At 42.1% G+C, this 19,339-nt stretch overlaps 1 protein-coding gene across 1 annotated transcript in view; it reads left to right on the forward strand.

Annotated features, from left to right (window-relative positions):
• igsf9ba (immunoglobulin superfamily, member 9Ba) overlaps positions 1-19,339 on the forward strand; it is a 60,275-nt gene that overhangs the window by 22,586 nt on the left and 18,350 nt on the right. Inside the window, exons 4-11 of the mRNA XM_062385521.1 lie at positions 6,074-6,225; positions 10,049-10,166; positions 12,895-13,036; positions 15,024-15,169; positions 16,341-16,483; positions 16,954-17,094; positions 17,185-17,304; positions 17,401-17,551. Of these exons, the coding sequence (XP_062241505.1) occupies positions 6,074-6,225; positions 10,049-10,166; positions 12,895-13,036; positions 15,024-15,169; positions 16,341-16,483; positions 16,954-17,094; positions 17,185-17,304; positions 17,401-17,551 (1,113 nt within the window). The remainder of the gene's footprint in view (positions 1-6,073; positions 6,226-10,048; positions 10,167-12,894; positions 13,037-15,023; positions 15,170-16,340; positions 16,484-16,953; positions 17,095-17,184; positions 17,305-17,400; positions 17,552-19,339) is intronic.

A 19,339-nucleotide genomic window follows, 5' to 3' on the forward strand; every position in this document is an offset into this window, starting at 1 on the left:
AAACCTATAATACTTTGGTAAGTGTCAGCTGATGTTCAAACAGATAATGATTAATTATCGATGTAAGCAATAATGTAAATATACTGCATGGCTTCATACTGTAGATATAACTGTTGACCGATCGTATATATATGCTTAAACATGCTGAAAAGGAAGGCTTCATATTTACATTTTAATAATTAGTGCAACATCAGTGGATTCATTGATGCTGTTTCGAATCAGAGCCGCAGCTTCTTTTTCAATGAGTCCTCGGGTAAAACGGGATTCTGGAGTCTGGTTAGAGGGAAATTGATTGTGGCCTGTTTCCCTCGGCCGTTTGGCAGGGATCGTCTGAGAGCGATCAAACTGATGACCAGGCGTAAAAAGAACAGGGAAAAAACTGCACCTTTGCATTTCCCAGGAATGCCCCAGTGGCTCAGACGCTCCTGTGCAAAGTGTGACAGAGACAATGGTACCATTGTGTCGTAAATGTTTCCGCCCCGTGTCTGTTTCAGGTAACGAATGCTTTTCAGACGCATATTGTATTAAGCTGAATGCTTGTCTCTGTGCAGGTTTCCACGATGCAGTAAAGTAAATGCAGCAGATCCATGTCCAGTAGTAGTATATGTTTAGTTTCGTGAAGCCATTTTATTTCCATTTGTTAGTTAGAGAGAGAGAGAGAGAGAGAGAGAGAGAGAGAGAGAGAGAGAGAGAGAGAGAGAGAGAGAGAGAGAGAGAGAGAGAGAGAGAGAGAGAGAGAGAGAGAGAGAGAGAGAGAGAGAGAGAGAGAGAGAGAGAGAGAGAGAGAGAGAGAGAGAGAGAGAGAGAGAGAGAGAGAGAGAGAGAGAGAGAGAGAGAGAGAGACTTCAGTGGTGTCAAGCTCATTCACATGTATATTTTTGGTCTGTGAACTTATGAGCGCTGTGCCAAAACTCATGCATATTCGATTTGATGCATATGTTTGACAATGGATGCGATTCCCGTATTTGAATAATGATTACAACGCGCTGTATGCAAAATACTGCGTAAGGAACCATTTATAAAGTCCATTGCAGCGCATAATCACTCTGGAATGAAAAATGCTGATCTGTATAAATGGTTATTATCAATGCAGAACATTGTGTTTTCCTTTGTGTGCAATTGTGTGTCGGGCTGTGTTAGTCGGTCACATTTGTTCTGCGTGTTGCGCATTACATCGACGTTGACATGTGAGCGTCTGATTGTTGGTTTGTGTGTGTGTGTGTGTCTGTGTGTGTGTGTTCCTAAATAAGATCTCTGTCTGCTGGTTGAAGATGTAGTTGGGGAGTGAATAGGTTGTACTCTGCGGCCGAGTGTCACCTGCACACTCTGGTGATTGGAGTTTGTGAGCATCTGTGTGTGTGTCTGCGTCTCTGTGTGTGTGTGTGTGCGTGGGTGTGTATGAATGTCTTGTTGTGTAGGCATACTGCATCTCTGTAGCCCGCCTCATCAGTATTCTCTCTTAACTCCAACTGCTCGCTCCCTCCCTCCTCTGCTGCTCTCTCTCCTGTCAGGCCTTTCATCAGACACCGAGCTCTTCGGGCTGGAGCAGAACTAATAATATCCCTGAGTGTCATGTATGTATTTGGCATTTTTAATGATGACCTCATGTATTTAAGGCGTGCAGCGGAAGAGCCACAGCACCGGCAGTGTGCGGCTCATATTTTAACAAAGATGTCGTTTTTTTCCTAGGGTGCGTGGTTTGAATAAAAGACAGGCGTTTGTGGAAATATCAATAGCAGCCGTTGTTTCAGCGTCTAGACGCGGAGCAGGGGAATTCATATATGAGACTTTATGCTACTGTCGTCCTCTAAATGGCTGCCTGTGAGGGAAGCAGGTGCCATTTTCGTCTGGCCTGCTCTCAGACACCGAGGGCACCCATTTCCTTTGGCCGTTGGTATTTGCACACACTCCTCCTTTGAGTTCCTGTTCGCTGGCCTTCACTTCCTGCCAAGTGGACAGGGAATTCATGCCCACTCAGTGGCAGGTGTCAGATGGCAAGGCCTTGTGCCCGAAAAAGACACTGAGGCCACTCTCTCTCTATCTCTCTCCCCCCTCCCTCCCTCCATCTCCTCCTCTCCTCTCTCCTCTTCTCTCCCCTGTCCTTCCTTCTCCTCTTTACTCTTCAAGCATCAGCAGCCTTTTGAGAGATCAAAAACTATAAACATCACACGGCCGCGTTAACCATCTACGCCGAGACATAAAAGGTTAGAGCCTGCCTCTGTGTCACTGGGTTACTGATGGTCTGGCAGTTAGGTCCCATTTTGTTGACCCAGTTGGGGCTCAAATGTCAGCTCGTCTGTCCGGCAGCTCCGTATATTCCTCACTAATGGGCCCGATGTGGCCACAAGTGGAGCCCTCAGGACCACAGGGGACCCTATGGTGCAGATTTAAATAATGCTCACATAGAATGAAATCTCATCCCATTAGAGCAAATGTGTGGCCTACTTAGGCCAATCGGCCACGTTTTTATAGTAATTCGACAGCCTTAATATTTAATTTCAACACTGTTTTAACATAACAAGGGTAAAGTGTGCACGTTATCTGTTCTGTATTTAAACCTGACACTGTCACAGTGCACAGATGCACTCTGAGGTATAATTATGTAGGTCCGGCTTTTCAAACGTGAAAATCTTCTATTTTGTTTATTTTATTTACAACAATTTAGAGATTTTAACTTTTCAATAGTAGTGGTGGCGATGATTTTTAATATAATCTTTTTTTACAAACCTTTCAACCAATTAATCTAAAAATATCATCAGAAGATAAACCCATCATGAAAATCATAATTATTTTTGCAATATCATGTTAATAGATGGAGAACAACAGTTGTGTGTGTCATTGCGTGAGTAATAATAATTACATGTTACAGAACAATAGTCACAGGGGACCTTTTTATCTCTGTTGAGTACTTTGAGCTTTTGATATGTGTGGTACATTTTTGCTGATTGTAATTACTTTGACCTGAGTAAGATTGTCAATGCAATTAAATTAGAATTTAATTTGATTTGAAAGTTATATTTTCACAGTCGTGTAGTGTTGCTGAATACTGAAGACAGACCTTCACCTTCACTAAGTGACCATCGTTGCTGCCATTAAAGAAAGGGGGGGAAGGGAGTGCGTTTGCGAATACTGTGGGTATTCTGACATTAGAAGAGGAAGGAACGTCTCCTGTGTGCCTCCTTCATCTTTGTAAGAAGATACACTGAAATGTTTTACACTGAAAACGTGTCCTATATGTAGCCGCCCTCTCTCAGGAGCGGAGACAAGACAACCACGACCGAGTGAGGGTATAAAATGATGCAGGAGCTCTCGAGTTGTTGAGTGAATAACCAAGAAGTAAAGCTGCAGTGCTGTGTGGTCCAGGGCTAGGAGCGGGGGGGACGCAGCATCTTCAAGCATCTCTTAATGCATATAATTGATGAAGAGTTGCAATAAGTAGGGCGACAATTTGATGCTCATCGTACTTTCTTTTTTTTTTGTGGAGCAACTCCCAGGTTTCACAGCCACAGAGATACTTGTTCTGTGATGAGCTGCACCCGACGAAGTGAGACAACTCCCAGGTCGACCGATCTACCTGCAGCCGCCACCGCCGTGTGTGTGCGCCACCTACTTCCTGTCAGCTGATGCTTGATCCCTGCAGCGAAATCTAAATTAGCATTAGAATTAACAACGGCACTTAAAATATGCAGATCGTTTAGTAAAAAAAAGCAGTGGTGGAAAAGTGCTCGACAGTACTTAGGTGTAACATGAGTATTTATTTTTTCTGCTACTTTGTTATCGTTTTAATCTGCACTATATTTATTTGAAAAATGTATAGGGACTTTTAAGTTTAAGATTAATCCTAAAAATAAGTCATAAATCATAATGTTTAGTCTGATAAAGACTTTAACATCATAGGCTACCTAGCATTAAATAAAGTAACTAAAATGAGCCCAGCTTGAACATTTAAGTTCTAATGCAAAATCCGTCCAGAGGATTGTAAAATGCTTCTGAGGAGACATGAGATGATTAATGGGGGAGAAAAGTAATAAAAATACTTTTTCTTTGTTATATGTTTTACAAATCTTTGCTTTATTTACATATGACAAACACATATAAAAAAATGTCTTTGAAGATTCTGAGTCATCCAGGTCATGTTTGTTTAAGAAAGGTTGAATCAAGGGCGACTTGGTCACAGACACTTGAAGACGATTCACCTCTCGTCCAAGAGGCTTCTTCAGTCGCCTGAAGAGGCTGCTTCAGATAAGAAGAGAGGTGAAAAATTTTCAATCATCTGCAGCCACGTCCAGTCGCCCTTGATTCGCCCTGTCTTGGATTCATTTTAGAAACATGAGATAATTTTACATTTTTGGGCTTCAAACAGTTATTTATATGAACCCATGTGAGAAGTGTAGATGGGAAATGCTCACAGACCTCTGAAATATGAGTCACAAATAGACACTGATAATTTGTAATGTTGGTAACAATTGGTTAATTCTGGTAAAAACTTAACTCAGTACACAACTTGAAGTGTAGTGGTCTATTCAAAATAAAAATATTATAGTCTGAATTGTTTTGTCAAAGTAGCAAGTAGCAGAAAAGGGAATTACAAAAAAAACTGTACTTAAGTGAAGAACTTGAGTACATATATTTAGTTCCAATGGAAAGATATGAGTTAGATGCAGGTAGAAGAAGCTCAGACATATATATATATATATATATATATATATATTCGGATAAAAGCACAAACATAAAGTGAGACGTTGCCTCTTAATAAGTCAAATGAAGCATTGTGATCTGTTGACTGTGACCATTGACCCATCAAATGTGTCGTTGAGAGGTACATAAACCAGTCATGCATTTTATTAGGCTCTCCATTAACGTAATGTATCATATAATGTAATGAGTGGGGGTGCAGTGAGGACAGGCAGATGTCTACATGTGCTAATTGGGCGATTTGATGACTCCGTACCAGGTGTTTGTGTGCAGCCAGCGCGCTCCCAGCGGCGAGCAGTGACCCACTTGTACAGCGGCACCTTCTTTTCTCTTTAACTAAACATGGTGCCACTATTTATAATCAAACTATAATGTTGAGACAGCAGCCGGCTGAGGAGCCTGCAGCTTGTTTGCCTGCAGGAGGAGATGAAGAGCCCCCCCGAGGCCGTCGGCGGAGCACAGAAACATCAGGTGGAGACGCAGTGATGCCGCTAAGTGGCCTTGTTAGGGTTTGGAGAATAAATGGCAGATCGTCACCACCCACTGTCCTGCCGGGACACAAAACTGTGGGAGCAACACATCTGATCTACCTTTTTTTGCAAGCACCGTTTTTTCTGTCCAGTTAAGCTGAGCCTACACCGAGCGGGGGTTGACCTGAGCAGCGCCTCAATGCCGACTGAAATTTAGAACTCTGGTGTCACGACTGGGTTTTGGATGGTGGGATGAATTTCAGAAATGTTGTTCGGCCACCTTGAGAAGGTTATAGTGTTCAGTTTACCTAATGATCATAGAGAAGGATGTATCTTGTAAAGTATCTTAAACAAGGTCTGAAATTGTTGATATAAATGGTTGGGACAAAATGTTGAACACACCCGTCATACACAGATTGACAGCACCACAGACTACACACCTCCAAATGAACAGTACAGTTGAATCAACACTTTTCCAAAATATTTTTTTTTCAAACATTATTTCTGCAAGACTGTTTTTCGACTGCACTATGAGTTGCAGTTTATTAGTTGTACATTGGCCTCCATGTTGTTTTGATCTAAGAAATACATAGAATGTTATATCACGTCTACAGTCATGGTTACACGCTCAGAATGGTTACATGCAGATCATAATATTGGAGGTATGATATTTACCATGTTTACCACCTGATTTCAGAGTTGTAGATTGCTATTGTGGTTGCCAATCATGAAAACTTGAGGATGCTGGGAAAGTGAACATTGAATATACGGTTCAAAATCCAAAAGAGTCTGATATCTGAAACTCTTTAATACGGTTTTAATGTAATTGTACGATGATTGTTTCTGTTTAATATTCATAAACTTTTATCGTGGTATTGACAACTTATCCTTTTCCCCTTTCTCCACAGCCCCGCCTTCATTCACAGCGACGCCGCCCCAGTATGTGGAGGCGAAGGAAGGGGGAAGCACTCTGCTCAGCTGCTCGGCCCAGGGAAACCCAAAACCAATAATCAGCTGGCTTAGGGAGGGGGAGGAGCTAGCAACCGACGCAAAATATTCAGTAAGACCAAAACAATGGCCATAATTCCGATTTACGATTGTGTGCAAAAATAGACACAGGGCTGGTGCACAGATGGTGTCGTCCAGTGGGTCCATCTGTGCTCAGAGTATGTAATGGTCTGTATCTCACTCAGGCAAATGCCCAGTTGTCATGTTGGTGTGCTAAAGAAATATCAATAGATGCTATAGTGTTGAAAATGTTTGTCATAGATGATGATAAGTTGTAGAATACGTTCGGAATATAGGGATACACAAGTATTAATGGGAATATTTGAGAAATAAATGTTTTTTAACCTGAAAGAAGTTCAAAGTTTCAGACTTGTGGACTACACTGTCACGCAGCTTCCTCCTGTTTCTCTGTGATCTGTTCCCTTACATGTAAAAAAACCAGGTTGAATCATTTTAACACTTTTAAGACGAACTACTGGAAGCAAGCTTCATGTCTCCTTGTCGTCTGGCGATGTCTGATTTTTATTCCTGTGCATAAACTCCCATACGCAGGCACCCTGATGTCATGAGAAGATATTTCTGCTCCTGTTTGAAAGCAGGGAGACGTCTCAGCTTCATAAACCAACAACATAAACATCCGTTTTTTTACGGTGTGAGTCGCACACACTCCTCACGTCGTTCCAGCACAGATCACTAAGACTCCCCGATCACTTCGATAGTGCGAATGTCCCCTTTTCTTCGAGTTTGCTCAATATACTATCGAAGGCGCTCTCTTCTTCTAGACGTGGAGCTGACGACTGAATGCAACACCCTCCCACCTGGGAGTCGAGCTGTCAGTCAATCACGGAAGAAAAAGAAATCAGATGTACGTAGGTGATGACGCTCGAGGTGAAATCACAGCAGCTCATTACGAAAAGAGCCAGAATCTTTTCTTTAATCATAGCAGGTTGTGGATTCTAGTATAAGAGCTTTAAAGAGCGTCTCATGCAGCTTGTAATTGCTTTTGACAGGTGGGACTTTGTAAAAGGTGGACGCCTCCTTCCTTTCCCACATGCCTCCACGTTGGACTATGTCACTGATATGGCAGACTGCCGCAGGCGCTATCCTCTCTCAGCAGCTGCCCGTGTGATACAGTGAACAGGAAGTGACAGGATCATACGCGAGTGTCTGTTCACGGCATCTTTCCCCGTTTTTTCCTTTTAATTTTCCCTTTTCCCTCCTCTGGTATCTCTGCCTCCGTCTTCCCCTCAGTAAATGATTAGACAACATTCTGTTGCATTATTAATCCCCCTGCATCAATATTGCATTTGCGCTAATATAAGTGTTACATTAAAGATGAAAATCGGTGCGAGCCAAATGCCACGCTTCCCTAGCTTCGTCGTGAGGTTCTGAAAAAATATCTAGAAAAGCAGCTCAGTTTTTTTTCCTCCCTTCTGTTTACCAGACATCAAACCTGGGAAAGCTCCTTCATGTGGAGAGACGAGGGGTGAGAGTGTGCGTGAGTTTATTTGCTCACCAGGATGCTCAGATCCATGGAGACGTCGGGGAGAAAAGGGGGAATGTGACAGACAGGGTTAGAGAGGAGGAAGAGGAGGAGGAGGAGGAGGAGGAGGAGGAGGAGGAGTGCTCCTCCTCCTCCCCTCTTCACGTCGTTATGCAGAGCAGCAGCTACAAAACAGCGATATTAAATAAAACGGTTGTGCTGGAGAGGACAAAAAGGAGGAGGGGAGATGATGAGGGTTCTTCTCCAAAGTGCAAGTCACAGACACACACATACACACACACACACACACACACACACACACACAAAAACAGCAAGCAGGAAAACGACAGAAAGCTCCTGCTGTTTCAGAAGCGCCTGTCGGTCTCTGTGGATGTGTCACAGAGATTGAGATTCTGCTTTCATCTCATATCCCACCTCCTCTACACGGCTCCTGTCCCTTTTTCCTCATCTCCTGCAGATTTCCTCCTTTTCTTTAATCTTCTCTCCTTCACCTTGGATCAGGTTCAACCGTAGCCCGGCGTGTGTTGATGTCCGTTGTGTGTTGTGGCATCCTGCAAAATGTACATCTACAATCAGCACTGTGTGTGTCTGATTTTTATGGATCGGGTGAAACATAAAAAAGAAGCATCACTATCGGTGTTAATGCAAAGTAACTATTAGATGCAAAGTGGCCTTAGTTCAGAATGTTTGGACTTGAGAGAAAACATTGCAGACCAGGAAATATCCGAACTTACACAAGTACCTTGCTCATTAGCTTGTGACCCAATAGCTCACTGGTTTGGGTGTGCACCACATAGGCCTGTACGCCTTGGGAAGCAGGTCCCAGGTTTGATTTCCCTATATCCTCTCTTTCACATCAAATCCCACAATGCCTTGCAAAGTGATCTGCTCATGTCCCATAGAAAGTGAACGAGGGGGAACTTTGCTGTGTAGCGAGCTTGTTCACTGTCAGACCTCCGGAGATCAAATTCACGCAAATTACACAAAACACATTTAAACCTCTAGATCTAAGAATTTCCATAAAGAGTCACAGAAATCAATGAGAAAATGCCAAGAAATGACATTTATTTTGACATATACCAAGATTATAGTTGATTTATCACAACGACTTGCCTCAAATGACTGACCAGTAAAAGTTACAGGTACAGGAAGGAGGCCGCCCAGGAACAGAAAAAATGCCAAATCAGCTCAAGTGTGATTAAAATAATGATCATTTGAATCAATTTCCTATTGATTTAACCTCGTCTAACTTTTGAATCCATGCAAGTGGCTGTCCAAGCCTCCGTCTGACACTTCAGGACACGTCAGTGTTTGGTTTACACTGCCAGCTCTCAGCATCCCACACGTCCTGTGTACCGCGGCAGTGACACACAAAGTGTTATCTTGTGATAGACAATGTGAGTGACGATGATAAAGTTTGCCAAAAGCTGTAAAACACTTGAGGGACAGATGAATAGGAGGGATTCTCCCTCGGCTGCATGAATGGACAGACTACAGCTGTGGGGGACTTGAATGGACAGAGCCTCTAGCAAACATGTTGCATAATTTATGAGGATGTTTCTATTAGCTTTGGTTAATGTGTTTTCTCACCACTGATTGGTTCTCATCAGAGTCCGGACGCAGGCGCACAGCAACCCGGAGTTTGACGTTTCCACGGTGACCACATGCAGGAGTCAGACCTGGAGTTGATTTTATTAAATGTGACACATTTATGGTTTTTAAGTGTCTGATATGTTTTTTGCAAGATTGGAGCTCCAATTCAAAACTTCCTTCAATCTATATTTTAATTTGAATATTTTTTATTCCTATTCTGCCACTGGGTTTTTAACAACTAAACATTGGATACATACAAAGCTAAAAGAGTAAGTTGATTAATTAATCAACAAAACTTAATCGCCATCTATTTTGATAATGGATTAACTTGTAGTTGTATCCCAAATGTTATGGTTTGCTAATTTGGAGGAAACAAACAATAAGGAAGCATTTTACACTGTTTTTGACATTTGTTTAAAACAAATAATGAATCGATGAGTTACAGAAATGTAATTTACCTGAACCAGTGAGTGAAATCGTGTTTACACTACCAATATACTTTTACCTTTACTATGTCTAAATTTGTGCTAATGCTACCACGTTAGCATAACAGCTGTTAACTTGCTAGTTTGGCGAGCTGGAAACATACTCCTAGCAAAAATAAATCGGTTAACTTTAGATTTTCTGTCAATCATCGATTAGTCAACAATTTGTCGAAGCTCTGATCTGAACACTTCCCTGCACCACTGTCATTTACCACCTGGCACACGCGATGCAGCACATGTGTTTATAACGTTATCTTCGTGTTGATCAGTGTCTCCTGCACATGTGACCACAGGTGCACGATGGCAGTCTGAACATCCTCGGCATCACCAGAGATGACAGAGGGGCGTACACGTGCCGGGCCTACAGTGACCAGGGAGAAGTGCTCCACACCACCCGTCTGCTGGTTCAAGGTACTGTCTCCATCCCATGAGCGCTGTGCTACACAAGGCCTCTGCAAAGCAACTAGCTAATAAACACTGTTCATACATGGATGGCCATATCTAGAAATATGTAAAAGCGTGTTTCCCACAGACTACCTGCAGCCTTGTGTTGCATTTGCACCATTTAAGTTCCATTATTTATACTTGAAGGCATTTACTGGGGTAGCATCCGAAAGCAGAGCCATGTAAGTCATTGGTGTAGCCTACTGATGCATGTAACACACCTTGTGGGTCTTTATCAGTCAGTCAATAGCTCAGTCTGGGGGCCTCGGCTCTTGTGCACAGCCATGTGTGTACAACAGGATCTGTCTGCGAGCACGTCACTGTCTCTCTCCGGTCCATTAACTAGGCTCTCTGCTAGACACAGATTAGATAGATGGTTGTGATACCAGCCCTCAGCTCTCTCCGTCTCCTGATGGAGCAGGACAGCACGGAGTATTTAACAAGCTGCACAGCGTCTGGCTCTGACAGCAGAGGTGTTGTATTTTAATCCTTGACTTCTGTAGGTGGAAACAGAGCAAAGGAATTACATTATATATTTCATTTAGCTGACACTTTTACACAAAGCGACTTACAATAAGTACATTCAACCATGAGGGTACAAACCCAGAACAACAAGAATCAAGAAAGTACAACTTCTTCAAAAAAAGCTAAACTACAAAGTGTCTTGTTCTACGATGTTTATGATTCAAACTAAAAAAATCAATCCTTAGTTACATTTCTTTGTCATGATGAAGGACAATGTAATAATCATTAGCACATTTTATAGTTAAATCTTTTAAATTTTTGGTTTGGCCAATATACAGAAACAAAACTAGTTGATTTTATGAGAATATAGCTACAGCAGTAGGAATTCAAAGGTTCATAGGATTTGTGAGATGACATGACATGTTTGTGTACTGTTAAATACTCTATGCAAGACAGAGATCTTTTCTCTCACATTTTGTACTTTAGTCACACAATATAACTTTTTCTCATTACAGTTTATTCTATATATTCTTGAATGATTATGAGTTTTATTGTAATATTTCATGCTCATTCTCAAAAGATTGGAAAACAACCACGACTATTGTCCTAAAACAACAGTATATTGTCACAAACTGGCTTTTTTAATAAAGTATAATGTGTTTATATGCACTGGAAAACAGAGTGCAGATAAAATATTGCATTTGACACTAATGTTGATGTTCGAATGTTAGCCTCTGCATTTACCTCATTAACCGCTGTCATATTAAATCAGCGTAATATCAGCATTAAACATGCTTCACCACTGAGTGCACACAGTGTTACCTTTGACCTCATAAATCTCCTGATTATTTACACTTAAGTAACACAATAGAAATGCAAAGTGTCGCAGTGAAACTAAAACGTTTTTCCCGTTGTTGCCTTTCCCTGGATGTTGGCATGAAAAGTGCTGTGAGGAAAAGAAAGACAGAAGGAAAAGGAAGATGTGATTAGGACTCGTACCCAGAGCAATAACACACCGATTTCTTTGGAGTCAGGATTCTCACTGCAGTGATCTGTTTTTAATTGTTATGTGAGACACCCGCACGGTGCAGTCAGCAGTCCCATCTCATGTTCTGTGTAAAGCCGCGCACGCTGAGAGGAAAATAACCAGGAGGCTTGTATCTGGGCCCACTCATAAAAGACAGCTTACCTTTCATGGCTTCTGCTGTTTTATTGAGAGTTAAGAACAAACCTGGAGCCCCTCGGGGATGAGGAGGTTACAATGTGAAGCACGCATAAGCTTCAGCACTGACTACTGTTAAGGTTATGATGGCCGCCTGCTCGCTGTATTTTACATCACGCTGCTGTGATAGATTGTAAATAATACATAGCACGTGCACACGATCTCGCTCAGAATAAAAGTTTACATTCCCCAAGTGGAAGCAGTGAAGTCCTCAAGGTTTAATAGGATTTAATAATACTTCTCATCCCTTTAACTGGATCCTGTGCTCTGTCACAAGAGCAGGTGAGATTACTGGTACTCAAAGTAATTGAGCCATTATCAGTACTTTGTTAATGGTAAGGCATGGTTATTTGTATCATGTCTTTGGATATGTTTTATATAAGACAAATATATATAAAGATATATATTATTACAGTTAAAATCTATAAAATCCTGAACAGATGATGCATCGCCAAAAAATCTAACGGAAAAAGAACTTCCTCCATATTGTAATTTTGTTGTTGTTATGTGACCATTTGTTAATTATTTTTCATTCTTTAATATTTATATGTATTTATCTTTTAAAAGTATTATTCTTATGTGATATGTAAATGTTATATGTAACTTAAAGTATTGAGTTTGAGACATGCTCTTGACCATAAAAAACATATTTTACTTTACTTTATGCAAAAAAGCTAATATTAATAAAAATGTAAAGAGCTAACTTTAATAAAAGATTAAAAAGACTATTCAGCATTCATTCACTGTATAAACAGTGTTTCTAAATGGATTTAAAACATGGTTTAAAGCACACTATATATGTAGTAAAGTGTTTATTAATTTAAACTATATTTAGCAGTGTTTATATACTGTTTATACATTTTAATCATAAGGGATTTAATTGTAGCTACTACCCAGACAAGTAAAGAAATGCAGAATAACCTTTTTAGTGTGATTATTACAGAGTAAAAACAGTAGCCTGAGCTGTTTCATATAGACCATAAAATCCTTGTTTCTTGTTTCTCCCAGGGCCTCCATACATCGTGTCCCCACCAGAGAACGTCACTGTCAACATATCCCAGAATGCACTCTTCACCTGCCAGGCAGAGGCGTATCCAGGCAACCTGACCTACACCTGGTTTTGGGAGGAGGATAACGTCTACTTCAAGAAGTAAAGTTATGATCAAGTTCACTCCTGTGCAGTAGCTGCAGCGTCTTTGTAGGGAAACATGCTAGTTAAGCCGGTGAGTGAGGTTAAGACTTAACAGCCGCTTGCTTTAAGAGTCGGTCATTGAAGTAACCTCTGCACAGGCTGCACTAGACTTTATCCAAAAGCTTTTGTAATGCGAGTTACATTTGGTTTCTGCGCCCTTTGCTGTGCTGTATTTTGAGGTTCTGTCTTGGTGTGAGTCTGTGTGTGTGTGCGTGCGCGTGCTTGTGCCCTGTCCTGCTATGGCTCCAGGGGGCAGTAAGCGCGGGCCTGGCGGGGGTTAGTCTGGAGTGTGCCAAGCGAGTTAGTGCGCTCTGATGGCGATACCACATGACTCAGGCCTTGTGTCATGATTTGCCTCTCATGCAGTGATGATCTGAAGCATAGCCAGGATCTCCGCCGCGTCTCCCCAGAGCAGGGCCCTGGAGCCGGAGAGGCTTTCATACAGCGAGCAAGTGACAGACTGAACAAGTGGGAGGGAGGAACAAGTGAATGGGATTTTGACTGGCAGTGAAAACAAGTGTCTGTGGACCTCACACAGAGGAAGCGTCCAGTCTAATAGTTAAACAGCTTTCACTAAAGTTTTTTTGGTAACACTTTCTAATAAGGCATTTTCATATATTGCGATTTTACAGGACTGTGTAACACAGGAGAAGAGCCTGAATTCATCAGACAGAATTCAATTGTTCAGTTATTCCAATAGAGTAAAGGGACCAGACTGTGATTTTTACCTGAGGTGGGAGTTGATGAGAAAAATGTGATTAAAAACCAGTCATGTATCCAAGGTCAAGTTTCAGGTTTATTTATGTCCCAGCCATGAGAAATTAAATTTCATTACATTTAGCTGACGCTTTTATCCAAAGCGACTTACGTGCATATACTATACAAACAGATATAAAGACAAGTATTATTATCATAAAGTTCAATCAAGTTATTTAGTTGAAATAATAAAACATAATAATGGGCTTGGTATATGCAGTGGTTTAAAAGTTAAGGTAGCCTTCTTTCAACTGTGCCCGTAAATCTGACTTTGACACACATCCACTGAGGCCCGATTTAAAGCTGTGGGGACAAAACACATACCCTAACCCGATTCTCACAGGGACATGACCGATACAGGCCAGACTATGACATGAAATGACAGAGATATTTGTGCGATCTTGAATAAAAGTGAAACACAGCCATGTGCACACTCGCTGAACAAAAATGTGGACGAGACGAAGCGGAGATAGATGACATGCGCTGTTTGCGTACCTCTGCTCTCTTGTGTTTTACTCAATTTGCATCGTTGCTCTATAATTCACCACAAATTCATCGCACAATCTGATGTGCAGCAAACTGACATCGCACAGTCTCCCACACATGTTATTAGATCCGTCTCACACAGTGTGAAATGAAATTATCTTGCACTATGGTTTCTGTTGCACAGTCGAAAAGCATCTGTAGGGGTAAGAAAAAAGAGTTACCTTCCACCTCTCAGTTCATCCCATGTTTAATAAACATATGTGATTTAATTTTCAAAACTGTTGTGTGTGAAATAACGATTAAATGTTGAATTATTTGTTGATTAGTTGTTGAATTATTTCCCTGTGCGGACAAAGAGAGCAGCTCCATCACAAATGGAGGCAAACCGACTGTGTGCTGCATCACCAGCGTGTTCCCTTTTAAATGGCGTCGAGGGGGAGAACATGAAGCCTGTACCATTTGGCGACCATGACAGTTGGCAGATTGATTTGAATCTGTCGCTCTGTTCTCTGTGTTCTGCCTCCCTCTCAGAGCGGCTTGCTCTTTGACTCTCTGCTGCTCTCTTATGGCACATTGATGTAATTCAGAAAACAGAAAAAAAAACAAAAAACGATGGGGGCTCTCTCCTGTGTGTGTGTTTCAGCAACATGGTGTGTGACCAAAAAAATCTAAATAAATCAATCTGTGTGTGTGTGTCTTGCAGCGACCTGAAGCTCCGTGTGCGCATTCTCATCGACGGCACCCTGATCATCTTCCGGGTCAAGCCGGAGGATGCTGGGAAATACACCTGCAGCCCGAGCAACAGCCTCGGCATCTCGCCCTCGGCATCGGCCTACCTGACTGTTCAGTGTGAGTGTTACCGTGGCAACAAAGTGGCGGGGGAGGGGCGGGCGCTGGCTGCGTGAGGAGAAGGGAACAGCAGCAGCAGCAGCAGCAGGAACAGCAGCAGTATGGAGGCTGCTCGTGGAGGAGGCTGCTCTAGTGTTACCGGCAGCGCTGCTCCACCACCGTAATGCAAAGTAACGTTCTTGAATTTCAAGGTCAGGTGGTTTCAGAGAGGGAGCAGAGAGCCCCCCCCCCCCCCCCCCGTCATCTGGACTCATCCCCTTTTGACCGTTTGTCGTTTCCTCTCAAAGGAATTCAATGATTGAATTATTATCTGCTCCGACTCCAGACTCGTTCCTGTGCACAAAGATGGAGACAGACTCGTGCTCAGGCTCCATTTTTTTCCTCGTCTCTTTTCAATCCCCCCAGAATCAAACTGTGACCTTCCTCCTCATCAGCAGAGACTGATGGGAGCCAAGCGGCTCTCCCGGCCATCTGACGGTTTCGGCCGTGTCGTGCGTGTTGAGCTAATTTGTTCCCAACTTAAAGCTGGTCATTGATTACTGTGCCACGGAATGAGGAGGAGGAGACGGAGGAGGGAGAGAGAGAGAGAGAGAGGGAGAGAGAGAGGGAGAGAGAGAGCTGGAGGAGTCACAGCACTGCAGGGACTGATTTCATCAGATACAGCAGAACATCACAAAATCAGGGTCCTGGAGGCTTCATGTTAAACTTACTATGAGCCTGATTTGTTTTAAACATCTGAAAATCAATCCCAGGAATCCAGCTTGAGTGAACCAGGATCAATCATACTTGTTTACGGGTACTTGAGAGTACTTTAATTCAAGGTACAACAGGATAACTGTTTTTACTTTATGCTTTAAGGAAGTCTTATAGATTCTGAGTGAATTCTCTTCAAGGAATAAAGTAAATGTGCAAAAATCTAATTCAATCCAACAGCAGGAGTCTGAGAACTATTACCAGGGTTGGTTAATTCAACAGATAATTATTGACAATGCTTTTCATAAAATACACTTTTCCATCACAAACGGACTCAGTCCTAATGTTTTTTCTACATTTATTCATGGTTTTCTCACAGTTCTACGAGTTTATACATCCATAACATTTTTGCCAAGGTTGTATTTGCATGATTATGTTTCAGACGTCTCTAACACCACAATCGTTCTTTAATGTTCAGACCCTGCCCGAGTGATCAACATGCCCCCGGTCATCTACGTCCCACGGAAACTGCCAGGCATCATCCGCTGCCCGGTGGACGCCAACCCACCTGTGACATCAGTGAAGTGGGAGAAAGACGGCTATCCTCTCCGAGTGGAGAAGGTCAGTCTGACTCAGGACTCCCTTTAACTCCTCCATACACCAGTCAATGTTTTAAATGATTCGTTTGGCTTTTCCCGCAGCCCTGCATGTCTGAGTACTGTAGATTTAATTACCGCTATGATTTTATTATATTTCCTTTAAATATAAAATCCCATGTAGAGATGCTCCTGCTTGAAGTTGATCAACTCTCAACAAGTTTTGCTCAGACCCTATTTCTAACAAATTATCTGTTCTCTTATTATTAGACTTTGTTGAATTTGAAAGCCAAAAATCTCATCTACTGTCACTGAGCTCAAACAGTATTTCACAGTCCTGTTAAAGGCAGGCTTGCTTTTAATAAACACTTCTTATTGATATGATTGAAAGGCGTTTATTTGAATCCCTTGGGCAGTTCAGAAACATTTAAACGGGACCCTCAGATTTCAGGACCCCTGATTTGAAGCCTTTTCAAATGGCCCCTTGTCTTGTAGTACCCCGGCTGGAGCCTGCTGCCTGATGGAAGCATCCGGGTGGCGGAGGCGACAGAAGACTCCCTGGGCACCTACACCTGTGTGCCTTACAACGCCCTGGGTACCATGGGCATGTCCCCCCCTGCCACTTTGGTGCTAAAGGTACATCCCTGCTCATGTCTGGTGGTGTCTGATGTTTTAGAGTAGAATGATCTGCCTTAGTTTGCATGGTGTGTGTTTGTGTGTGTTCAGGATCCCCCTTACTTTAACGTGAGGCCTGGGGGGGAGTACCGTCAAGAGGCTGGGAGAGAGCTAGTTATCCCCTGTGCTGCTTCTGGAGACCCTGACATACCATCCATCACCTGGAGAAAGGTGCATCTCACAAACACACTCACCTCCTGAGACTTGATCGTCCTGTGTGCTAGGTTTATCTTAACCATGTTACTCTGATGTCCGTGTCCATTGAAGGTGGGGAAGCCAAGCAGGAGTAAGCACAACATCCTGCCCAGTGGCAGCTTACAGTTTCTGTCCCTCAGCAAGGAAGACCATGGAGAATGGGAGTGTGTCGCCACCAACGTGGTCACAAGCATCACTGCCAGCACGCGGATCCTTGTCATCGGTACAAACCACCTGCACAGCGCTCTCACCCTCCTCAGCCTCAGAGCTCTATCACTTACCTTGAATAATGGTCGACTCATATTTGTGTTTCAATGGTGTTTGACTGAAGGTCAATAGCTGCAAGTGTTCTGTGCTTAAATGCACTTTCATTTAGTACGACTGTATTATTCACTTTAATATATAAAAGCACTCTTTATATCTTTTTAATATGTAAATAAATAAAGTAATATCTGAAAATGTTACTTTTACTTAAACATGACTGTAAAAGCGCCAAAAAATTGCCTTTTAGTAAAACTCTATTTTTGGCTCAGCCTTCTGAGCACAGGCATTGGCCGATGCGGTTATTTCGTTATGCCATATCAATGGGTGTATGCATTCATCAGTCTATCATTCATTGTGTTTGTTGTTTCCCTTCTTTGCTTTGTCTTAAGAAACGAGTCTTATCCTTCAAGCGTATTTTCTCCACCCAGTTTGTCCTTAAACATTATTAACTTATCAGCTGATCTGATTATCCTCAGTCAGTTACATTAAAGTCTTAAACTGTAGCTACATCCACCTCCTGTCACTGCAGCCTTTGTCTGTTCAGTGCCCAGCCTTCAGTCTTCCAACTCTTAAACTGATTAAGTGAAGTGTTGACAAAGACATGACAGGCTTTTTAGTTCCAACAGGGTTATGATGGTCCACATTAAGCATCGTGAGGCCAAGGTTCACAGATGTTTCACTCAGAAGTCTGTGTTTAGTCTGTGCTTTACAGCTTCTGTATGTAGAAACATGTGAAGCAATATATAATGATATTACCGAGTAGTGTATGTGAACAGTGAGGCCAGACAAATATGACCTTTCTCGGTTCCCGTCAAATCATCCAGAACGTTTTTGAGTGCTCTAGTAGCAGTTCAAGGTGCCACTTGCCATGAACCTCGCCGATATGTCCCTGCCGCTCTCTCGTGTGCAGTCGATTCCATTCACATGCTTCTGCAGCTCTGGTGACGTAGACTGCTCTTCCTCCTAATAATCCTTCAATTGGCACAATCTGAGCACCATACAGGGATGAATTCAGTTCCTAGTCCAAGCATCGTGTCACTGTTTTGGCCGATGCCCGTGATGATCGCTTGTGCGTACCTATGGCTTATTAGCACATGCACAAGTGAGAGCAACAGGATATTGCCTGCATATTACTCATTAAAAGCCAAATATCTCATCCATAACAAAGGATTTCAGAGTGTTACATACAGAACCTTTAACACCAGTTATGTAAATTATAGACTCCAGATGCTAAAACCTAGTTATGGTGCCTCCTCCTGCAGTAATAGCAGCCATTATGAGTAGATAAATGCCACATACAAAGTTTTCATTCCACCTCACTGCACTGGCAGGATTATAGAAGTGTGTAGTATAATTAACATCATTATTATGGGAATTTGTCAAAGATTATTTGTAAAAGAAAATTGTATTTGTCAAAGGGTAGAAGGGGTGAGTGGGATACATGCAATCAAGGCCTTATGGCGTGAAATCCATTGACTCTGCTATCAGGGTCATCCCACTTGTTCGTTTATATTCTACATATAAACATATTGTTACTACAACAGTATCATAAATGTGTATTTTTTAGCTAGTTTAAAAGATTAGTTTGACATATTTGACGATATACGTGTTCAATTAGTTAAACAAAACAGATTAAATACTTCTATATATAAATAAATACCTACAGCAGCACCTTATAACACTAGGTGCTGAACGGGAATGCAACAAAAGTTGTTGATTTCTATATAAAAACATGGAGCAGAACTTT

The sequence above is a fragment of the Platichthys flesus genome, chromosome 4, assembly GCF_949316205.1.
Source record: "Platichthys flesus chromosome 4, fPlaFle2.1, whole genome shotgun sequence".
Classification (NCBI taxonomy): domain Eukaryota; kingdom Metazoa; phylum Chordata; class Actinopteri; order Pleuronectiformes; family Pleuronectidae; genus Platichthys; species Platichthys flesus.